Source organism: Dicentrarchus labrax, unplaced genomic scaffold (assembly GCF_905237075.1).
Source record: "Dicentrarchus labrax unplaced genomic scaffold, dlabrax2021, whole genome shotgun sequence".
NCBI classification, from domain to species: Eukaryota; Metazoa; Chordata; class Actinopteri; family Moronidae; genus Dicentrarchus; species Dicentrarchus labrax.
In genome coordinates this window covers 10,820,337-10,842,478 of record NW_026136705.1, presented here as the reverse complement: position 1 = coordinate 10,842,478, position 22,142 = coordinate 10,820,337, and the positions used below count along the sequence as shown (strand labels likewise).

The following is a 22,142-nucleotide window of genomic DNA, read 5'->3' as shown; positions in this document are numbered from 1 at the left end:
TGCTGCAGCGTCAACAACAAATCATATAATACACATCAACACACCATCCAACTGCATCAACGGAAATATATTTCATTTTAATGATAATATTTGTACACACACGCCTTTAAAAACATGTTAGTTACACGTTCTCAAAACACTGCAACTTTTGAGGTTATGCAGTAAAAAAAAATAAAAAGGTGGGGAAATGCAACCACCACAAAGCAATCAATCGCTAGTAGATTAAATTATTATAATTTCATACAAATATTTTATATTTTCTCCCCCATTACAGCAGTTTGTTATGACAAACACTACCATGAATGCTATTAAAAACAAACTCTTAAAATGGGGAGAGGCTGAGTTTAGGTAGGCCTAATGCTGCACATCTGTTTAAATCACACTTTAAATTAGAAAAAACAACATTACAAATTCTGTAAAAACATCACAAGTTGGTAAAAACATCTGAGATAATACTGTATTAAAAAGTAGAGGTAAAACTGTCTTTAAAATGTTCTTCAAATGTACCATGGTACAAGCAATTCCAATACTTAAATCAAATATGACTTTGTGTTCCTCAAATTAATGTATCGTCCAGAGTCACTAACAATAAGGAAAAACACTACTATGAAAATGCATATAATGTACATTTAACAAGACTTAAATTAGAATTGAGCAACAAACGTTTATACAACAAAGAATCATTCAAATGGAGAATAAAGTCTGGTTACAGTCACAACTTAAGATCACATACTGGAGTGAATCCAGACTCCCTGTCACATCCCAATCAAATCAACAAGCTGAGATCTAATCGAGGAATATAACCATCTGCCAATAAAGCTGTTGCAGTGATGACCTGTAAACATACATTCAAATGGTAAATGCCTTTCCTTCCACTAGTTTTATTCTGAATGTGCTCCCTAAATGATCAGTAATGTCTTACCTAAATATCTGGGGTATTGTCTTTGCAGCTGCTGCTGTAAGCCTGACTGGTATCCAAGAGAGCGTCGCTAACCTCGACACCTTTGACCTTAGTATCCTTTGCATCATCACTGGTAACCTTGCCGGGCACAGAGGAAACCACAGCAAACAATAATACAAGATAAAGCTGAATGTCTTGAGGAAAACTTCAGTGTAGAGACTTACCTCAAATATGGCATCTTCAGGCATTTGCTCAGGCACTGAAAGCACAGACGGCTCCTGCTGTCCGTATGCGACTAGATCAACATTGCCTGATGCAGACGTTATAATGGGTCCAGAGCAAAAAGGGTCAGCTTGCATGGAGCTGGCAGCGTTGTCACTCAGCATGGTGTTGCAGGTGTTGGAAGAAGGCACTAAGACTGGGCCTGGATTCTCTGGGTTCACAACTCTAACCAGACAGCTACTGGGCGGAGTTTGCATCACCTCATCTGCAATCTGGAAAATTGTGTCCAAGTTAATTTCACATTTTTTCACTTCCTGGTTGTCCTTGTTCTGTGGGTCCTGGATGTGGTCCCCACGACACAACACATTGGCAGGATATCTTGCCTAAAACAACATGAAAATATGTTTTAGACACAGTGCATTAAAAAAATACTCATCTTTCTGTATCCTCACAGATTGGTTGTAAACAGATTTAATGATTACATGAATACACACCGATACACCTACCTGGTAATAGCCTTGAGGAGAGAACAACCCCGTCTGAAGCCCACTATATGTCATATGTGGCGCCACAAGGTTCGGCTGGTAGCAATGGCAAACTTCAAGAAGGACAAGAGATCTTTTTTAGATGATAAAATTTAGGGGTTTGGTTTGTGCTCCTACTGGAGTTAAACCTACAGTCTGAATTCAATCTTAACAAACAATAAACATACAGATCTTTAGAAGTCGATTTAGTACACTAGAAGTAAAAATGTTTTAAACTCATCCAGCTCAGTGTGTAACATTTAAGAGGATATACTGGAAAATAAGAATTGTGTTGTTTTTATACACAGAGGGGGAGCGGGTTGCTTTCCATGTTTTATTTTTAATTTTTAAAATATATTTTTGCCGGCCACAGGTTGGACTTAAACCAATGGTCGATGCATCAAGGACTGAGCCGTGGTACATGGGGCACCTGCTCCACCATGTGAGCCATCAGGGCGCCCAGAGGCACCATGCTGTTTCTACTGTAGCCCAGAAGGGACAAACACTGGCTTTAGATAGAGCCTCTCGAATCTTTCGTGGCCGCCATAGTTTGTCCTTTGTGCAGTAAGGGGAGGGTGAAGCAAGGGAGTTGCAATCTACAGCTACACCACTACATGTCACTAAATCCTACACACTGGTTCTAAGTAAAGTGATGTAACAACCGTGGTTTATAGCTCTTTTTATCCATATTCCTAACAGGTTAACTAATGTCTTGCTTACCTGTGGAGTAGAAGCCAGGCTGATATTGTGCATTAGGAGGATTAAAAGTGGCACAATTTTGATTACCGGGGTTTGCATGGGCCAGTAAACCCTGCGGAACGTGCACAGCATTGGAGCTTGAGGCTACTCCAGCGTAGTGGTGGCTTAAGGATACTGGTATCCCTTTGTCTGTAGCAAAGACAGTAGGAGAAAGAGCTGCACCATGACCCCTTATCAGGTATCGTGGTGGGACTGGGGTTCCATTGTGCACCGTCATGGCCTGGGCTTTACTTGAATGGTAAGGATGAGTCGACTCCTGATGTGCGGCGCTAAGCAGGGAAGAACTGCCTGCAGACACAGGAAAAAGCAAAGCATGATAACAAACAGTGAGACAATGAGTGTCAGGATTAAAGCACTGGATTGTGGAATTAAAAGTGCAATCAACTGCAAAGTTTGGTTGGAATGAAGAGGGGTGATACATGTAGGATTTATTGTGATTTTAAAATGGGAGTTGTTTATAGAATAGTTTAATTTTAAAGTATTATTCACTAACACACTATAGAGAAACGTGTGTGACTATAACTGTAGGGTTACACTATTTACACATCCCCACTGAAAGAAGTCATGCTCTTGCCTCTTTTCCCAAATTTGTCTTTGCCAATGTCACCTCCACTCAATCGCTGCCATCGACTCGGGGGCCGACAGTTCACGTTCAGACCAGCTTGTATCTTGGCTTTATTGTCGACAGTGAGTCTCCTCAGGCTTGCAACAAGTTCAGGGTAATTCCTCTTGAAGTTTGGGTTGTGGAAGTAATGGTACGCCCCACTGTCCCCGGCGGAGTGGTAGGTGTCTGTGACAGCTGGGTCGGCCTTGCGGAAGCCGTACAGGTTGAGCTGACGGACGAAGCTGGAGAAGTTGGTGGTCTTGAAGGCGTCAGGGCTGTCCGAGGAGATGGTGCCAGGAGAGAGGATCTGTCGCTCGAACAGGTGTTGGTCAATGATGATGAACGTGCCGTCGCGGTCCCAGCTGATGGCTTTATTTGTCGGGTTGTTCACCAAACGCCACAGTTTGGCAGGAAAGTTATTAGGGTTGATGCATTCAGGGAGGGAGCTTCCACCAACATCCATGCTTTTGTCTCTAGAACTGGAAAAAGAGAGGTAAAGTCCCTGAACACAACGCCAACTGTCACCAGTTAGCCACCGTCACACCCTTACTACCAGTTGTAACGTTAATTATGAAGTATGCTAACGTTAGCTAGCTAATGAGGCTAATAGTGCACATTTTCATGTTAAAATTAAGTTAACTATTGTTGGGAGTTATTAATGTTAGCAACAAAAAACAAACAAAAAAAAACATACTCTCAGTCTATAACAAACCTCCATTAAGTCAACCCAAAAATAATTCTTAAAACTTGTAAAGTTAACGACAGTGTTAAACTTTAGAAAGCTGTAAACCGCCGGCTGCACTCAAGTTATAAACCCCGACAATGCTAATAATAGCATTAAGTTAGCCACTGATAGTCAGCTAGCATCAGGCGGACGTTAGCTCACCAATGAACCCTCTGTATTTGAAATTATTCTTTTTTTGCACAATAATGTTAGTCAAGGCTGCATAACATTATTTCTGTATCGCCATTGATGTTCTGGGCCATGCTACATCAAGAACAAACACCGTGAGAACCGTACCGGGATCGCCAAAGATGACCGCCTGCTGTTCTCAGAACCGTTGGAAGTTCCGAACCGTTGGAGCTGTTGAGACGTTTCACCCGACACTGACTGCGCTGCCAACGGCCAGGGTTCCATCAGGGTTCCATCAGGGTTCCATCACCTTCAGCCAGAGTTCGGGACCGGATCCTTGTGACGCAGCTTCTGTTGGATCAGCACAAATCTGTTCAAGTCCAAAACTACACATGAAGAATAATCCACGACATTCAAAATGTTAGCGGCAACAGTATAAAAAGTAAAAGTGCTTTTTTGCTGAATTTTTCTTTTGCAGAGGTTTACATTTTTTTATATTCATTTATATTATTATATTCATTCAGTTATTATTATTATTGCTTGGGGAGTAATGAATAACATGTAATTAAGTTACGTGATCAGGATACAACAAAAGAACTGTAATCCACACACATTATTTTACATTAAGTAAAGAAAATACATCAGTTTTTCTTTTAAAATACACTGAGCAGAAGACACATTTTATATGCTAACAGTCTTTCTTTTTTCCATTTTTTCCATTTCCATAATTTTTTAAGATTACATTATTCTGTTGTCATTGTTCGGTTACACTTGCATCAGTACTTTTTGACATGTATTTTCTCTTGTTTTTATTTACATATTTGCTGTTGAGGATATCCAGAAGGAACATAAAGTAATCAAGTTATGTCCCTTTAATATCGTGATACTAGTTGCTGTATCAGATTACATTTTAAAAGTAATCCTCCCAACCGTGGTAGTTACTGAAGAAGTAACATGGAAAGTGGTCAAACTGGAGCTGATTTTTGGGCAATTTCATCCATAACATCATTATTTATAAACTATAACGTGTTATAGTTGAATAAAATGTACTATACTATAATGTCACATTTCACTTGTAATGGATTAGGCTATAAAGTAGCATATTATAAAGTAATGACATATAATAGAAGTACAGGAGTAAATGCATTCAGCTGCTTTTGGATAAATTAGCTACAATTCCCTTATCTGAAAAGTTTTAATGGCCTACGTTTATTAAATATTATTATATGAAGTACTAATAATCTTTAAGAGATGGCAAAAAACTTTTTTGAAGTCTGTTGACATTTATTTTGAATGTAAATAGACTGTTCATAATTTAATTTAAATGTACTCGGAATACATTGTTGAATTGTATAAAAAAAAACAACAACACAGTTTTAATCCAGCACCTCTGTGAGTTGGCTGTTTGTCTTCACTCCTAAACAGTTTCCCCATCCTGTGAATCTAAACAGGGCAAAATGTGACATTTAAAATGTGGTTTACTATAATGCCAGAGCCTAAACATACTTAAATACATTTTATTTATTTTTATTGGCAGTGACAAGTGATATAACAACACAGTGGTATAATATTAATACAAAGTGTAATACAAATATAAAGTAAGAAAACCAACAATGTAAGACATTTTGAATATAAGAATAATAATAAGAATAATAATATACATACAGATATACATTCAAAACCGAAAGGAGAAGAAATACAAAATTAAATTTGATATATTTGGAAAATGTTCATAATTAAATTGTAGTGGAAGTGAAACAACGGATTTCAGTATAAAGTATAAGGATTCGTGAGGAATGTCTGATCCAGAAGGCAACCAGGAGAGTGTGTGTATCAAAGGGCTCCATTAGGGAGATAAACATGGCATCAACAGTATGGTACCAGGGAAGTCTGTAAATATACAGGATTTTAAAATGTGTCCTAGGACTAACAGGGAATCAGTGTGCTCAGATCTACCTGTAATAGGCATACAAAGCAGGCATCCATGCACCCATCTGTCTCTCTCTTTGTTTATTTGTATTTCTGTTTTAGTAAGATCAACAAGTTTTCACTGGTCCGGATCTCTTAGAGATTGACAGTTGAAATACAGTACATATGTTTTAGTATATTCATGAGAAGTGTCTAGACATAGTGGGTCAAATATGAAATGTGTGACTATACAAAACAATTCAAGCACAATCCCAGTAACTTAGATGATTATTTTAAATGACGGAGATATATATATATATTTTATTTAATTTTTATTCAGGCGCACAATAGGGCCGCCTGTGCTCCTTCTTTACTAGGGTCCTTACAGACGTGACGTAATTCCCCGGCGACTGGACCATTTCGTAAACATCAATCCGTTTGATATTTCCGCATTATCGAGGTATTTCTCCCGGAGATTAACGGAATGGCTTTGGAAACGGTCCCCAAAGACCTTCGCCATCTGCGAGCCTGTCTTCTTTGTTCTTTAGTGAAGGTAAAGCTAGCTGCTCTGCTAACATGTAGCCGCTCTCTGCTGTTGTTTCACAAACAGGCTCAAACGTTAAAGTGTCGCTTTCCTGTGGACTCTGACTGACTGAAGACCACACACACATCTTTTAATTCAACTCTACAGGCCACTTAATCATTGGTCGTCTGGCCAAACGTCAACATATAACGTCAGTAGACAGACAGACAGACAGACAGTAGTTGGTAGTGTTGGTACAGCCGAACATTTACCGGACTGACAGCATCAGAAGGACTTTATATCTACTTTATATCTACTTTATATCTACTTTATATCTATTTTATATCTATTTTATATCTACTTTATATCTATTTTATATCTACTTTATATCTATTTTATATCTATTTTATATCTACTTTATATCTATTTTATATCTACTTTATATCTATTTTATATCTATTTTATATCTACTTTATATCTATTTTATATCTACTTTATATCTATTTTATATCTATTTTATATCTACTTTATATCTATTTTATATCTACTTTATATCTACTTTATATCTATTTTATATCTACTTTATATCTACTTTGTATCTACTTTATATCTACTTTATATCTATTTTATATCTACTTTATATCTACTTTGTATCTACTTTATATCTACTTTATATCTACTTTATATCTATTTTATATCTACTTTATATCTACTTTATATCTACTTTGTATCTACTTTATATCTACTTTATATCTACTTTATATCTATTTTATATCTACTTTATATCTATTTTATATCTATTTTATATCTACTTTATATCTATTTTATATCTACTTTATATCTATTTTATATCTACTTTATATCTACTTTATATCTATTTTATATCTACTTTATATCTACTTTGTATCTACCTCACTAACCCTCACTGTAGAGATCCAGTGTAACTCTGAGGAGGATCTGTTGGCAGATATGGAACATCACATTCAGGTGTTTCATTAGTGTGTAATCACCTGAGTAAGGGATCATTGTATCTTCATTACATTAGAATGAGCTGTTTTTATCTTCAATGGAGTCTGCCATGTTTCTACAGTAACCCAGAAGGGACAAACCAAACTCTGGCTGTAGACGGGGCCACCATAGTTTATACCTACACACACCTCACAGCCCGTTATACCTTCATGATGGGTGTTCAGCTGGATCCACTGCTCCTTTACACATCTGTATCCATTATTGTAATCTCTGGATTCACTCTTCTCCTTCTTGTCTCCTTTAGACCATTGACCAGTTTGAATATGACGGCTGTGACAACTGCGAGTCGTACCTGCAGATGAAAGGGAACCGAGAGATGGTTTATGAATGCACAAGTTCCTCATTTGATGGGTAAACATTGATTTAGAATTGATGATTCAAAAGCGTTCACGTGGATTGGATTGTTTTCTGAATGTTTACCAATACTGTCTGTGTGTCCACAGTGTGATAGCCATGATGAGTCCGGAGGACAGTTGGGTTGCTAAATGGCAGAGGATAGGTAAGGATGTCTGCCTGTACTTAAAGCTGCATTAATCCATTTTTGACCAGGACAACTTTATAAAACTAGCTAACTATCTATAAACCAACTATAAAGTTGTTGCAGCTAACCTGTAAAGTGCTGCTGATTGCACATTCAGCAGACACAAAGCAACATTATTATCCTATTGAGTCATGTTTCGGTTAACTAAAGCAACATTCAGTGTAATTTTAGCTCCAGTTTGGTCTTTGCCAACTCCTGAGTTAAATATCTGGCTCTTTAGCTGCTACATGTTCCACTTCCTTCACCAGCTAGCCGCTAACTTTCTGCTAATCTGCTGTTTGGTGCAGGGCAGGCGATACACAGTGGGTTTATTTGAAATTGTTTGCTTAAAACAACAATCTATATGGGTTTATCAATCAATGTAGTGCCAATAAAGACCATACTTAAAGGCTAAGATTAAGGTAGTATACCCCAATGCTGTTCATTTTATTTCTAATTCATAATTTTGTGTATGTTTTTTTTTTTTGCTCCCTCCTACAGGCAACTTCAAGCCAGGTGTATATGCAGTGTCAGTGACAGGCAGACTACCTCCAGGTACGCTATATCTAACTGCACTGCCTCAGTATGTAGCCAGTCATGCACACTTAGAAAGTAAACATTTGTTTCACCTACCTGCTGTTTACATTGCTTTTGTTTTCTCCTTCTCTGAAGGTGTGGTGAGAGAGTTGAAAAGCAGAGGAGTAATCTACAAATCCAGAGATACAGCAGTGAAGACATAAACCGGACTGCTTCCAGTTGTCTGGTCAGAGCGGTATGACACTGCAGCACCAACGCCAGGAAGAAGGAACACCAGTGGGACTAAATTTGATCAAGTCTGTAATGTCTTATGAAACTGTCCTCCAGCTGTTGGAGCCCTAGAACTTTTGTCTTTTGTTGTGATTAGAAATGTTTGCATGAGGGCTTATTGGTGAGAAAAAGGGGATGTTTTCTCTTTGTTTTTTATTAATTGCAAAAAAAATAAAGGTTGGTTTTATAAGAAATGTGAGTAATTGTCATAAAATCCCAGTTTATTCTTGATTCATATGCTGCAAACACAGTGAGCCTGCTGATTCAGGGATAGGAATGAAAACCGTGGAGGACAGAAAGTCTGCACTTTAATCCAAGCTCAGTCTCAAAGCTGTTTGTATTCAGTGGCTCTATGGAGCGTCACATTGTGCTAGACCGTACGTACACTGGAAGATCCCCAGAAAATGTCCCAAAAAACAGCAACTAGAACAAACACAGAACACGTTCAGAGGAATAATGAGTTAATTCCAAATGTATTATTTCCTTTCTAGTCATGTTAGCAGTGTAGCTCTAGTGATGGCAATGTAGGTCCATCCGTACACCACTGGGGTCCACACTGATGTGTCTTAACTATTGTATAACTTTCAATGAAATTTGGATCAGACATCCAAGTCCCCCTCAGGATGAATTGTAATAACTTTGTGAAGCATCTTTGGCTGCTAACCTTTCAGTCACCATCAGATCTGTCTATGACCAAATACCTCAACAACTAATGACGTTCCCATCAGCCTCAGCTTTACTTTGTGTTTGGTGATGATCAGCAAATGTAAAAGCATGCTAGCACACTAAACTAAGATGGTAAACATGCCTGCTGAACATCAGCATGTTAGCATGTTGACATAAGCAATTCACCCAAAGAACCACTTAGCTGCTAGCATAGCTATGGGGTGTTGTTGTTAGACCATTCAGAATTCAAATACCTCCTCATGTATCAACACAGAGTCGTGTCCAGATCATTGACTCATCGCTGTAGTCTTTAACGAGTGAGCCAGCTATTGATCTGAAACACCAGAGAGGAGGAACCAAACAGCTGATCACTTTGGGCTTGAACAAGTGCTAATGAAACATCTCTGTGCTGATTGATTTGGGCCACAAGATGGTGCTTTTTACTGAGGAGCTGAATTACATGCAGTACCAAACTCTACCAGCAGGGGGACTCAAACTATTAGTGGTGTAAAGCTGCAGGATTCTCACCTACTGCATGTCATAAATAGTTTCTGTTGATAGTTTACAGTTTCATTATACAATAGCCTGTAAGAAGATCTCAGGTTTGTAGGTGGTCATCCTGTGCTGCTGTGTGTATCAGATACTGTTCAGCTGTAACACTCTATTGTTGGCTTATATTACTGTGTAGGAAGAAACAATATTTGTTTATGGCCAGAGGGTCTGGGTATTGTGTAATTTCACTGTAACCTGATGGATCGGGGTCATGCACACAGAGGACTCTGTGAATCTCTGTAAGTGAGCACATTAAGCTCTCGCTCTTGTCTTATTAGATTTGATTAGGGTTTCATTGCACTGGAACCTGCTGCTCATATTTTGTTGCAAAGGCACGGTTAGTGAACCTGCTCTTTAAAAAGCAAACAAAAAACCAACTGGGTTATGGTTTAGTGAAGTGTGGCAGATGGTTTTTATCTCAGGATCCTCTGACATACTACCAGTTCACAACTGAATGAGGGCAAAAACACACACTCCCTAATACTGCCTGGAAATGAAATTCATAATAATCAAGATGCAGAGCACAGAACAGCATGTGAAAGGCATTCAGAGGGCTACCTTATGACGTACAGATAAAAGCCATGACAGTTTTCCACCATAAAAATTTAATATTTCTGTTTAAATTCAGTAAAATAACATGAGGTGAAAAAAGCCTAAAAAAGTCTTCTGTCATATGATATGAAAGCTGACCCAGTTTCATGTATGTAGAAACATTTCTTACCTTACTGTTCTGGACAGATTGCCTATGACCTAAAAGAACCAAACTATACTTGCTCATACTGTAACTGTGAACCTGAAAGTAACACCTATGTTAAATAATGTTGATATATCAGGAGGAGATTTATTCTGAATGATGCTATAATCAGTATTTTCTTATTTACTGTAGTGAAAGATGTACTGTAACCAGGTCACAGAGCGGCACACGTAGAGCTGTCACATGGCTCTTTGCAGGCAGAGACAGGGCGGCCAGGTTTCCACTAGAAGCAGGTTGTAACAGCGTGTGAGGACTGTTTAATGGAAACACTCATTCAGCAGTTTGCACATATATAAAGTAATCATTAGTATTAGTATTAGTAAGTATTAACAGATCACTGAGGCTCATCAAATCAAACTTCTTTAGAAAGGTTCTAAAATAATTGGTTGGTAGCCTTGAGAGCGCATTTCAATTTCCCACTTTAAATGGACTACTTATCCATCACACCTTACTGTGATCATTTTCTCATTAAGCTTAACAGGAAGAAAGCAGATGCAGAGGCACCGTTGCTAAAGAAAAGGTGATGTTTATTGAACTTTGGTTTTCCTTCCACTGCCACAGTGAGGTCACACACAGCCTTTTATTAATGTTAAAATCAGTTGACTGGCTGTTCTTTTCATATTGTTTTACTTCTTGCGCCATTCATCTGATTTGTTACTGTTGTCTTTTTATCTCTTGGGGTGGTATTAAAAATGTCTCAGTAATGAAAATATACTGAATTTTATGCTGATTTAATGTCACATATATCAATATTTACTTGGAAAACCACCAAATGAAGATATTTGAACTCAAAAACATTACATTATTGTGGAAATCTAAATCTAAAGGTGGAATTAGAAGTCAATAAATAGTTTTCATTCATCCATTTCCAGCCCTCCACCCCCCTCCGGCCTTCGACATGATGTCAAAAATATAATTCGGGCCACAAGGTTATGGTTGTTTCTTTTATTATTATTTTGGACAGTTGATATGGAGCGAGCAGCTTCCGGGACTTCATTTGTTGTTTTGCTGTCAATATGAAACACTGAAAAACTCATATGAAGTAGTGAGGTGTGCCTCTTGGTTCAAGGAAATGTCTTTGCAGTTTTGAACAGAACCTAAAAACTGAACTGAAAAACATACACATGAATTATGGCTGTTATTCAAATGTACATACTGTTAAGTATTTCTCATTCTTTCCATCTTCAGCAGAACGAGACTGATCTGAGAATCTACCTTCTGTGGTCGGAGAGAGAGAGACAGTTTATAAGCAAATGAGAAATAAACCACAAGTCGCCTCCGCGTGGGTTTGTAACTGAGAGAGCAGAGCTGTGTGCATGTGTGTAGACAAGTGCAACATTATCATATAAACATAATCAGTTTTACCCCTTTTCTGACATGTAAAACCATACAATTCCAGACTAAAGTGCAGTTTTTTAATCACTTTTCTCCCCGTGTGATTTGAGCCTCTGTTCTCTTCCACACTACATGTGGGTGAAGTCATTTCATGAGCGCTGCGAACTAAAAACGAAACCGAGAACTGGGCCCAGTGCTGCAAGACAACCACAGGCGTTGTCAGGAAGGCTTTCAGCTCCGCCCAGCCGCTCTCCTCTACACATCAAGTGTTGCACTAAGTACGCCCTTCATTTTCACACTCGCAGGGACACACAGGCCCGTCTGCCACAGCCTCATTGGTGCTCACAGCTCTGGCTTTTGCCCTTATTTGGATATGTCAAGGCTTTAAGCTAAAGGGAAAGTATTAGATCAGAAAACGAGGTATCGACTCTGCGGTTTATACTGCCTTTGCTGCTTAGTGACCTCTGTTTTAAAAAAAAGGAAAGTGGAGGATTCTTCAACTCAGGCTAGAAAAGTGCTCTTGTCTGACAGGGATAAAGTGGAGATAGGGAAGTAAGGGGATGGACATTATCAACAGAGGGCCACACACACACACATAAACTGCTGTGTGTGTGTGTTTCATAAGGCTGACAAAACTTCCTCTCTTATGTAGACTAGATAACAGCTACAGAACTGAGAGCAGCTCATCATATTGAAGGATTTAAATTCCTTCAACTGAAAGTGATCTGCTTCACAGTGTCAGTGTGTAGAGGAGAAAAACAGGACACACACACACACACACACACACACACACACACACACACACAGCCGCAGGGGACAATCGGGCCTCTTCAAGCCTCTAATTAGAGTGTGTTAATTCATCGCTGAACACACTGAGCATGTTTTACTTACTTATGTGACACAACTTTATTTATGTGTCATGGAGAGATACGTTGAGAAAAGTACTCATATGGGGCTTTCACACACTCATTTATGTCTGTAGACCGTAACAAATGTTTTTTAAATTTTAAAACTGTGAATCAGTAGTTTTCAGATTTACAGATATACATAATCCCCAAAACCAGTTGTAATAAAACCACTTTACATGTAAATAGACTGCATTAAGGTTTTTATTTCTACCACCTGAGTGCTGTGTTTGTGTGTATGAATAGTGTAACAATATGTTTTTACAACCTTAACTGTTCTATGATAATATTCTGGGTGCTTCACTCAATCAAGGTCTGTACATTTTGTCTTGTAGTTTCAGTTCCTGGCAGCTTCATTCTTTGTTAAACTGACAAAATGAGAAGTCAGACTTTGAGTTTGTGCTGAAAGAAAGGATACATGCAGGTGGGGTAAGGTGCTGAACAAAGACAAAGTGAACCAAACTAAGCCTGGACTCCAGGCGGTTAAATGATACCATGTGAGAGGTTTAGAGGAGAACTGTCTCTCAATGACATCAAAGACGTGACAATGAGCCCCAACCAGTCAAATGTTTGGAACCACTGGATTAATCTTTAACAATGTGTATTTTAGAAGCTCATCATCTTATTTACTTAAAAAATGAATCTGAAAATTAGCTATAGCTGCCAAATAAATGTATTTCTCAATATTTACTAGTAGTACAAGTACCTCAAAACTGGACTTAAGTAAAGTTCTTGAGTAAATCTACTTTCCACTGGTGCTCTGTAGAAGCCGGTTTAGAGCAGCTCAGGCCTCTGTGGAGCTTGCGGGTCTGGGAGGGATCTAAGCTCCTGGGTGGCTCGGCCGGTGGTGTCGACACCCGGCCGCGGCCCAGGAGGAGCTTGGAGAGCGCATGCAGGGAGGGGAAATGGCTGCCGGCCCAGATAAGGTCTATCACAAGAGGCAGCGTGGGCTCGGGGAAGGCCACAGCTTTAGTGCAGTGTTCAGAGTTAGGATCACTTCCCCACTGGCACATGCACAGACACTGGTGGTGGTCTGCCAGATGAAGCTGCAGTGGAGGCTAGTGGCTCAGTAAATTGAGGAGGGCATGGATTAACAAAATGCAGGCCACGGGTCAGGAGATTGGAGGGTTAAAGGATCAAAAAAAAAAAAAAAAGTGTGACTTTTAAAGACGCCATATGCTGGATATTTTCAGCAAGTCTTCATTGTGGTTGTTTTATTTGTAATTGGAGCGTCAGTGACCCTTTAAGATGAATAAACAGATGAATACACAGAATCCTCATCCCCGATCACCTTCCCAATCTTTTATGAATTTTGTGCCATAACTGTGTCATCTTTTCTTTAATGTCTTTGTTGTGTAGTGACACACACACACACACACACACATTTAGGATTTGTTTCCCATCCACTGCCCTCAAAGGTATGGATGTCTGGATGACGTCTGCTCTTATCCTATGTTAACTCCCAGAGGGATTATATGTCATGGGAATAAAGCTAAAGAGGACCTGACCACGTCACATCTTTCTATACACACTCAAATCCTTAATGGGAAACTGTGTGAGAACAAATCCGGACCCCGCACAATTTATAACACATTGTCTTTTTTGGTTTGTGACCTCTCATAAAACAGAACCTTTCCTCGTTCCTCTCTCATGAATCATCTCACAACCCCTCAGATTTATCAGGTGACCCTTTGGAGGGGACTGACCCCTAGTTTGGGAACCATTAAGTAGCTAAAACCTTAACCAGCTACAACAGTAATCAATGTCATATCTCATAATATATCAGTGACAGGGATAGGGGTGGAAGAAAATATAGAAAAATATCATATTGCAACATTTTATTTTGTGTTGTTGTATCGATTCTGAAAAGCATTTAGTAAAGTTTTGTAAACAAAATATCACCCTGCTTACTGTCTCGCAGTATATTGAATCGTAACCCCTGTACCGTAATACATATCATATCACCACATTCTTGCTAACACACAGCCCTATACAGGGATGAACAATACATGTTCTGAACTTTTGCTTAAGTAGAGCTTATCAGGCCAGTTTACATAAAATGGAGCTGTGAGGACTAAAAATAATGCAAACCTTTTTCGCATATTTTACTGTGGTAACACTCCCGCCCTCGTTTAGCATTTATACAGTAGTACAGCACTACACACGCATTTAAGAGTTTCTAACACCCTAATGCAGTTGTAAAGAGGTTAAAAGTAAACCTGAGTCACTGCTTGAATGAGTATATATGAGCAACAGAAAAGTTATTTGGAGCTTATTGAATAAACCAGCTCCATTATCACTGCTGTGTGTTACAGTTGGTAATCAGAAAATGAATCCACTCACTGTGTCACTGTGCACACAGGCAGGCCCGTTCATCACTACTGGAGCTTCTTTAAGATATTTTGGTGACCTAGATTAAACTACCAGAGGAGCAGAAAAGAGAAAAGCTGCTTTTCTATTGAATTGTTTTTAGGATTGTAAAAGGCTGCATTTATACCCTACCAAACACTTCAGTGCGTTCTTAATAAAACTCACATGCTAAAGCATCATTATTAAATGTCCTCAGTGTGACTTTAATTCATCATCCACAGTGTTTTTTGACCCGCTCTGTGCGTTATAAGAAACCACGCAGTAAAAGTTGGACATTTACATTTACGAGGAATTGAAACCTGCCTTTCACTTTTGAAAACCAGCAGAAAGGTAATGGCAATCACAGTGACGCACATGTTGCTCACCATGCAAACAAGTCGTCTTTTTAACAACAACACGCAGGTTAGAAAAAACTGGCTGCATTTGACTTTTACATGGAAGGATAGGTTCCCATTTGAAAACTGTTCTCACATGCCAGTATTCATTCACAAAGAGATCCTCTCAAGGGATGGAGGACAAAATCCAGAAAGTGCACTCTGAAGTGACGACTGTGGATTGTGGATCAGAAACCGTTACTCTCTTCCTGCCACCAGTAACAGTTCATCTGAGTACTGTATGAGGATTCACTTGAAAAAATGTGAATCTATCCTTTAATGATATATTCTGGTGTTTCACAACTGATTTCAGTTCAGATTGTTTCATTCTGAATAAACTAAAAGAAAAAAACACCTCCCTGCAGTTCACAGTGCTGCTGTTGAGCCTCTCATCCTGCAGCTTCTATCCGAGTTGGTGGGCTTCGGTTCAGTCAAACCGACACTTCAGTGACAGTGAACTCAACTCACAGTAAATACACTTGGGAGACGTTTCTATTTCTAGCAAAGGAAAGTCAGATTATCAGTCACCTCACAGGAACTGTTTTACTCATCAGGTACTTGACTCACATCACCGAACCTTCCTCTGTGTCATCTGAGCAGTTATTCATGCACAAACAGGCATGAACAGGCATGCTCCGAGCCCTTAATGATGATCAAAGGAAGTGTACTTGACGTATTACACACACACACACAACATGTGAAACTGTTAATAAGATGAAGTTAATGTGAAACATAATTGTGCAATACGCTCTAAATAGTTCACATTCACTTAATGGGATCACTGCAGATGTGCTCACAGTGTTCTCCACTTCATTACGGGCGTATTACCCAACTGCATATTGCAATGTGCTGGAGACAAACTGTATGTCTACATGAGTAGAAATGACATCATCATCACGCCGGTACAGACACAGTCAATATGGAAAATTTGATTTTAAGCCTTAAAAGAATTTGATTTGAATATAATAATAATAATAATTCAATAATTAAAAGGAAATCTGGGATGTTCTAATGTTTGTATTTAACACTCAGAAAGCTCCAATGTTGTGATAATGCTGTTCCCCGCGCAGTTTGTGTCATCATAAAGTCTGGAAAAATGTCAGCTTTTTAAAAAAGCGTCTGCAGAAGGCAGGGAGTGAAGACGGAAGAAGAGAAAGAGAGCGCCTGTGACTGTTAGACCTCTTCCTGTGGTTATATCACGTGGTTGTGGAGGGTTCAAAAGGAGACAACTTCTTCTTCTTCTTCATCCACTCCTTGGACGGACAGAAGACACCTGTGAGGCTGCCGGACAATCGTCACTCAAAACCGAGAAAACAAATGAAGGTAGAGGTGAAGTATGATGGACGATGGTATCTATTTAATGTTAGAATTATTATAGACGACATGGTGAGAATGCTTTTTATCTGTGTCAGATCATGACCGATATGCCAGAGTTAAAACTTTTACTTCTTTATTTCTGCTTTTGTTTGATGTAACTTTGATGCAAGTCACCTCTATTCAGAACTCCATTTGGAATTTGATGAAAAAACATTGTACTTAAAACTGAACAATCCACTTTTGCTACTGTGACTTTATTTGTATGTTTAAGTGTTTAATTTATCTGCTGGATCTTTTTGTATTCACTCTAATTTGTTTTTGATCTGACAACAAATGTCTGCACTTATTTTTTTAACCTTTTTTTTTTTTTTTTTACATGACTTTTGATTGTACAGGGCGATCTGTTGCTCAGACAGAAAAGCTTACTCATGCCTGCCAAAATGGCTTCCTCAAGATAGCGCTTCCTCTGGCAAGCCCTTCTGGCAAGTTCTGACTTTTGCCTCAAAAACTGTTCTGATGGGAGCAGCTTTTGAGGCATACAGGCGGGGTCCTTTGTCTTTAACAAAAATGTTAATAGGTCTCACTTAGATTTGGAAGAGCCGACTGAAAAGCTATGCATGCAAATGTTTCAACACAAATCAGGAAGTGTGCTTTTTCTGGTTTGACAAAAGCGAGGGCTGTTTGAGTGTTGCGTGTGCGTTGAGCTGAGAGGTTTCAGTTTGGTGTAGAAGTGTGTGTCTGGGCGGGGGGGGGTTGGGTTGATGTGTGTGTGTGTGTGCAGCTGCAGACCCGAGCGCAGGTGCAGAAGAAGAGAGAAGTGGGAGAAGACAGAAGACGGAAGAGGATCGGTGGATGTACAGTGCAGTCATCCATAAAGTAGAAAGCACTACTAAACTCCTCGCCACAGTGTAGTGTTTCCTACTTTATGGATGAGTGTACTGTTGGCTTCAGGGAGAGAGGAGAGGCCCGACATGGTGCCCGCCACGCAGGAAGTCACAAAAAGAGGAAGCTGCTTTGTCTCACAGGGCCACACATTACCCAGAGTGTCGCCACCAGTCAGTTCACATGGGCGGTGTGTGGCGCGGAGCAAAGTTCGCAACTCTTGCCTCTATTTTAGAACTCATTTGTTTCAAAGAAAGAGAGACGATCATGTACATGTGTATGCTATGCAATAAAAGTGATTAGAAAGTATCTTGTGTTCTCTCCTGTTGTCCACGAACACCACATGCATTACAAACTCAGCATTTTCTGTGAAAATATACATACTTTATTCCTGTAAAAAGATCCATATTGAAAGAAACCATCACAATTTCAAGTCCTCTGCGTACTACATCTTTAGTTACTGTTCCTCCATCGACAATGCCTGGACATGCAAAAAAAAAGAAAAAAAGAAAAAAAAAAAAAAGAAAAAGGAAAATCTGAAAAACAATATTAACAAAAATATTTACAGACGAGCTTCCAAAAGGGTAATAAAAACATGAGTATATAAAAAGGTGAATCTTCCACTGGTTTCAAACAATGAATGCAGGTCAGGAAAGACAAAAAAAAAAGAAAAAAATACGTTTCCCGCGCTGTATGAAAATATACCACAAGTCCCAACACTGTTCATTATATACAGACAGCTCTTACAGCTTCCCTTCCACTGCATCGACAATCTACAACTCAAACATTGTAGACAAGTCAGCCTAGAAAAACAAAAATATGACAGTAACATAAATAAGGCCGAACATGGGTATAACATTGGTATGCATGCAGTCAATAAACATCCTGTAAACAACATATTAAGACTAAACAAGGTCTTCTTGTAAGGCTAAATATGATCAAACTGAGCTAAAACACTACATATATGGGTCTAGGTCCTATTCAGTCAACAGTGGAGCCGCCTACTCACTACACAGCAGGTAGAGGATTAACTTGTGCATTAAAGGCCGTCAAATACGAGATCAGTACAAATATTCGCTGTACATTTCGGCAACTTTTTAACCATTCACCCCCCCCCCCATTAAAAATAAAATAAAAATACAAACATAAATAAAACAAAAACATACAGTCTTGCCTCTATCCCGGCTATTTCACATCTAAAGTGTCTTTGTCAATCCGCCCCAATCCCGTTTTTTCTTGGCATCATCATGCTCCCTTTATGTAACACTGACAGAAAACATTCAGGACATTAGAAGAAAAACATTTGCCTCCAACTCGTGTCATCAGGTGTGACTCAAACCACTTCAACAACGTGAGTGAAATCAGGTCTGATCTTCAAAACAAAGCTTCAACCCAGACTAGAGTAACCCCCCCCCCCACGCTGCCGGATGCTTGGCCTCTCGTAGCTATAGTAACAGGCAAAGCACCTAAGATTTTGGCATATTCTGCAGTTTTTGACAGCCAGAGTCCACAGGTGGCTCAGCATTAATAAGAAACTACAAGTTAAAACCTGAGAAGTTACCGAACAGCCCTGTGTCACACAGATAAAAGAACCAATCAGATGGAGGGAACAATCACTGCATGTGTTGTGACTGACTGACTGAATACTAAGGCCTGCTCCACACATTCACATCCACACATCTTCAGTCCAGTAAAGCTGTCACAAACCACTGAAAGATACCGAATGCTTGTCTTTTTTGTTCTAGTATTGCAGCCCACAACACGCCATATTGCTAAAGTTGTGTCACTTAACTTAAACCACTCCTCACCACTACACTGCATGGGCTGATGGAGAACACTGTTTCTAGCCTGTCTGACCCAATATTCACACACCGCATGTTGAACTTCATTACACTCTTAACGTGGAGGCAAAAAAGAAAAGATACAGAAACAACTTATTGCAGTCTATCACAGTACAGCAGTGCCACAAACCACCAGTGCCATAACTGAAAACTGTTAGTTGTGTTATATTTAAAAACACACAACATGCTACGTTCAATACTGAACCCCAAAGGCCTACAGACTATGTATAACTTTTTAGAGCTGCAATTAGTCGATTGATTAATGAATCAATCCAACTATTTTCAATTGTGGGTTAGGGTTGGGGATTAGTTGATCAAGAAAAAATTTATTTAAAATAATTTTTGTTGTCTTACTTTATAATAAATTGATCAAGAAAAAATTTATTTAAAATAATAAATAATTTTTGTTGTCTTACTTTATAATAAATTGAATATCTTGACGTATATGGGCAACGTGGGCATGTTTCATTGTTTTTTGATGTTTTATAGACCAAACAATGAATCAATAAATAGAAATAAATAATCAAAAAAGGGGGGGCATGGTAGCTCACCTGGTAGAGTCCTTACCGCAGGGGCCCCTTTGCTGCATGACACCCCCCCTCCCCTCTTTTCTGCCTATATTCCTCAGTCCTATCAAATAAAGGCATAAAAGCCCCCGAAAATATTTTCTAAAAGTAATCAAAAGATGAATTGATAACGATTTTATACTAATCATTAGTTGCAGCCCTATTAGATAATGATCGGCAGGTACTACATTGTTTTGCACACGCTGCAGGTCTCTCTCTCTCTCACACTCACACACAGACAGAAAGTATGTCGTATGCAACATTCTAGGCCAGTTGTGACTGTGGTCACCAACATCAAGAGTTCCTGTGTTAATGTCTGAGAAAGGCATCTGTTTTCAGTCTCACCAGTGGACTGGGCAGCTTCATCTACACCCACACACAGACACACACACACACACACACACACACACTCACACACACTCACACACACACACTCACACACACACTCACACACACTCACTCACACACACACAAAGAAGGACGAACCTTCACATTCTCAGCATTAAACATTATGTTCAGCTTACATAAACCTCAAAAACCATCATTAGATTAGATCTAAACTACACAAAGTGGATCATCACCGTCTCTGACAGCTCTCTACGACTACCCTCCTGCTCCGATGTCACTTCATGCAATGTGGTGACGATTAGGGCAAGAGTCTGATACAAATAAATAACATGTTCTGTACAAAGTACTGTATAAATACTCTTAAAGACGAGAAACACACGAGGGACAAGCAGACATATTTAAAATACATCCATTCAGGATGGATAGTGCATTCTTTATAGTCTCGCAGAGGAAGAGATAGACTGCTGCTTCTGTTCGTTCGCTTCAAATAAATAAAGTGGCACCAGTACATGAACATTAAAGCTAATATTTCATTAGCTGTGCCTGGGCTGAAGTCTGATCTGCTTTTTCAACATCCTTCTGTATCAGATTGTTCTACATAAATCTGATCCATTAGGAAGAACTAAGTGTTTTATATCAAGCATTAAAGCCTCTAACGAGTTGAACATTTGCAAATGCTTAGATAATTAGGAAGAGATATATTTGTGAGTTTGCACACTTCAACATGCGCTTCTACATGCTCTTGTGATGCTGTAAGCTGTATGCTGAAGTACTCTAAATTTGACAGCGGGTCTAGCAGTGCTCTAAGGCAAATGTATAATTTATAAAACATCAGTTATTAGATCTGATAGCCACTAACAGCGCCGACTACCAACTGAGACTAACAGTGAAGATAGAAAAAGTGCTTTCAATGTGACGCGAGGATTCAGAGTCAGATGTCCTGACTCTCATTCTTTCTTGCTGGATCCCAGCTTTTTGAACAGCTTCTTGCCTTTGGAGAAAAAGCCTTTTTTCTTCTTGCTTTGTGCAGAGCAGTCAGTCTGTGTCGGGCTGTCTGCTGCTGGGAGGGGGGCTGGAGGGGAGCAGCTGGTCTCCGCTGCAGCTGGACCTGGAGCAGGGTCCAGGTCTGACGTGGGGCTTGCAGTGTGGCTTGAAGTGGGGCTTGCCGGTTTGGGCTGTGGGTCTGTGCGCTCTGTTGGGTCAGTGAAAGGAGGTTCTGTTTGGGGGTCCAAAGCCTCTTCTAGTGTTGAGGGCCCAGGATCTTGTGGCGCTGTAGAAGACGTCAAGGTACCCTTTAGGAAGAAAGGAAGACTTTCAGAACGAGCGTGCCAAATATATTGTAGTCTTAATGCAAATCAAACATTATCTAAAGCTTAATTATGATTACAATTATAATACCAGGGGGAAACACAAGGACAGTACACACACAAAGGTGGATTTGAGATCTCAACTTTTTATCAGTTTTAATAAACCAAAACCAAGGGAGGGTGCAGGAGCCTACTCAAAGGAGCGGTGTAGAACTACAGCTAAGGTAAGAGGACGTAAACGGGGAGTGAACAGGGGACACTAGTGTCGATCACTG

At 39.4% G+C, this 22,142-nt stretch overlaps 3 protein-coding genes across 17 annotated transcripts in view; 1 reads left to right on the top strand and 2 right to left on the bottom strand.

Annotated features, from left to right (window-relative positions):
• Positions 1–545: 545 nt before the first annotated feature.
• hsf5 (heat shock transcription factor family member 5) lies at positions 546–4,270 on the bottom strand. The gene is made up of 6 exons (XM_051402195.1): positions 4,032–4,270; positions 2,981–3,489; positions 2,368–2,694; positions 1,630–1,721; positions 923–1,506; positions 546–835 (listed from the first exon to the last, which is right to left on the bottom strand). Exons 2-6 carry the CDS (start codon positions 3,471–3,473, stop codon positions 787–789), a joined length of 1,545 nt encoding a protein of 514 aa, XP_051258155.1. The 5' UTR covers positions 3,474–3,489; positions 4,032–4,270; the 3' UTR covers positions 546–786.
• A 1,885-nt stretch (positions 4,271–6,155) lies between these two features.
• Positions 6,156–8,844, top strand: supt4h1 (SPT4 homolog, DSIF elongation factor subunit). The gene is made up of 5 exons (XM_051400345.1): positions 6,156–6,324; positions 7,568–7,674; positions 7,767–7,822; positions 8,345–8,398; positions 8,516–8,844. The coding sequence occupies exons 1-5, from the start codon at positions 6,256–6,258 to the stop codon at positions 8,581–8,583; spliced, it is 354 nt and encodes a 117-aa protein (XP_051256305.1). The 5' UTR covers positions 6,156–6,255; the 3' UTR covers positions 8,584–8,844.
• A 9,323-nt stretch (positions 8,845–18,167) lies between these two features.
• Positions 18,168–22,142, bottom strand: part of LOC127363603 (peripheral-type benzodiazepine receptor-associated protein 1-like) — a 63,976-nt gene continuing 60,001 nt past the window's right edge. For 14 of the 15 annotated variants that reach the window (XM_051400291.1, XM_051400297.1, XM_051400298.1 and 11 more), the window contains one exon: positions 18,168–21,852. In XM_051400291.1, coding sequence (XP_051256251.1) covers positions 21,508–21,852 — 345 coding nt within the window. In that variant the 3' untranslated portion in view covers positions 18,168–21,507. The remainder of the gene's footprint in view (positions 21,853–22,142) is intronic. The other variant, XM_051400301.1, reaches the window with a different exon arrangement.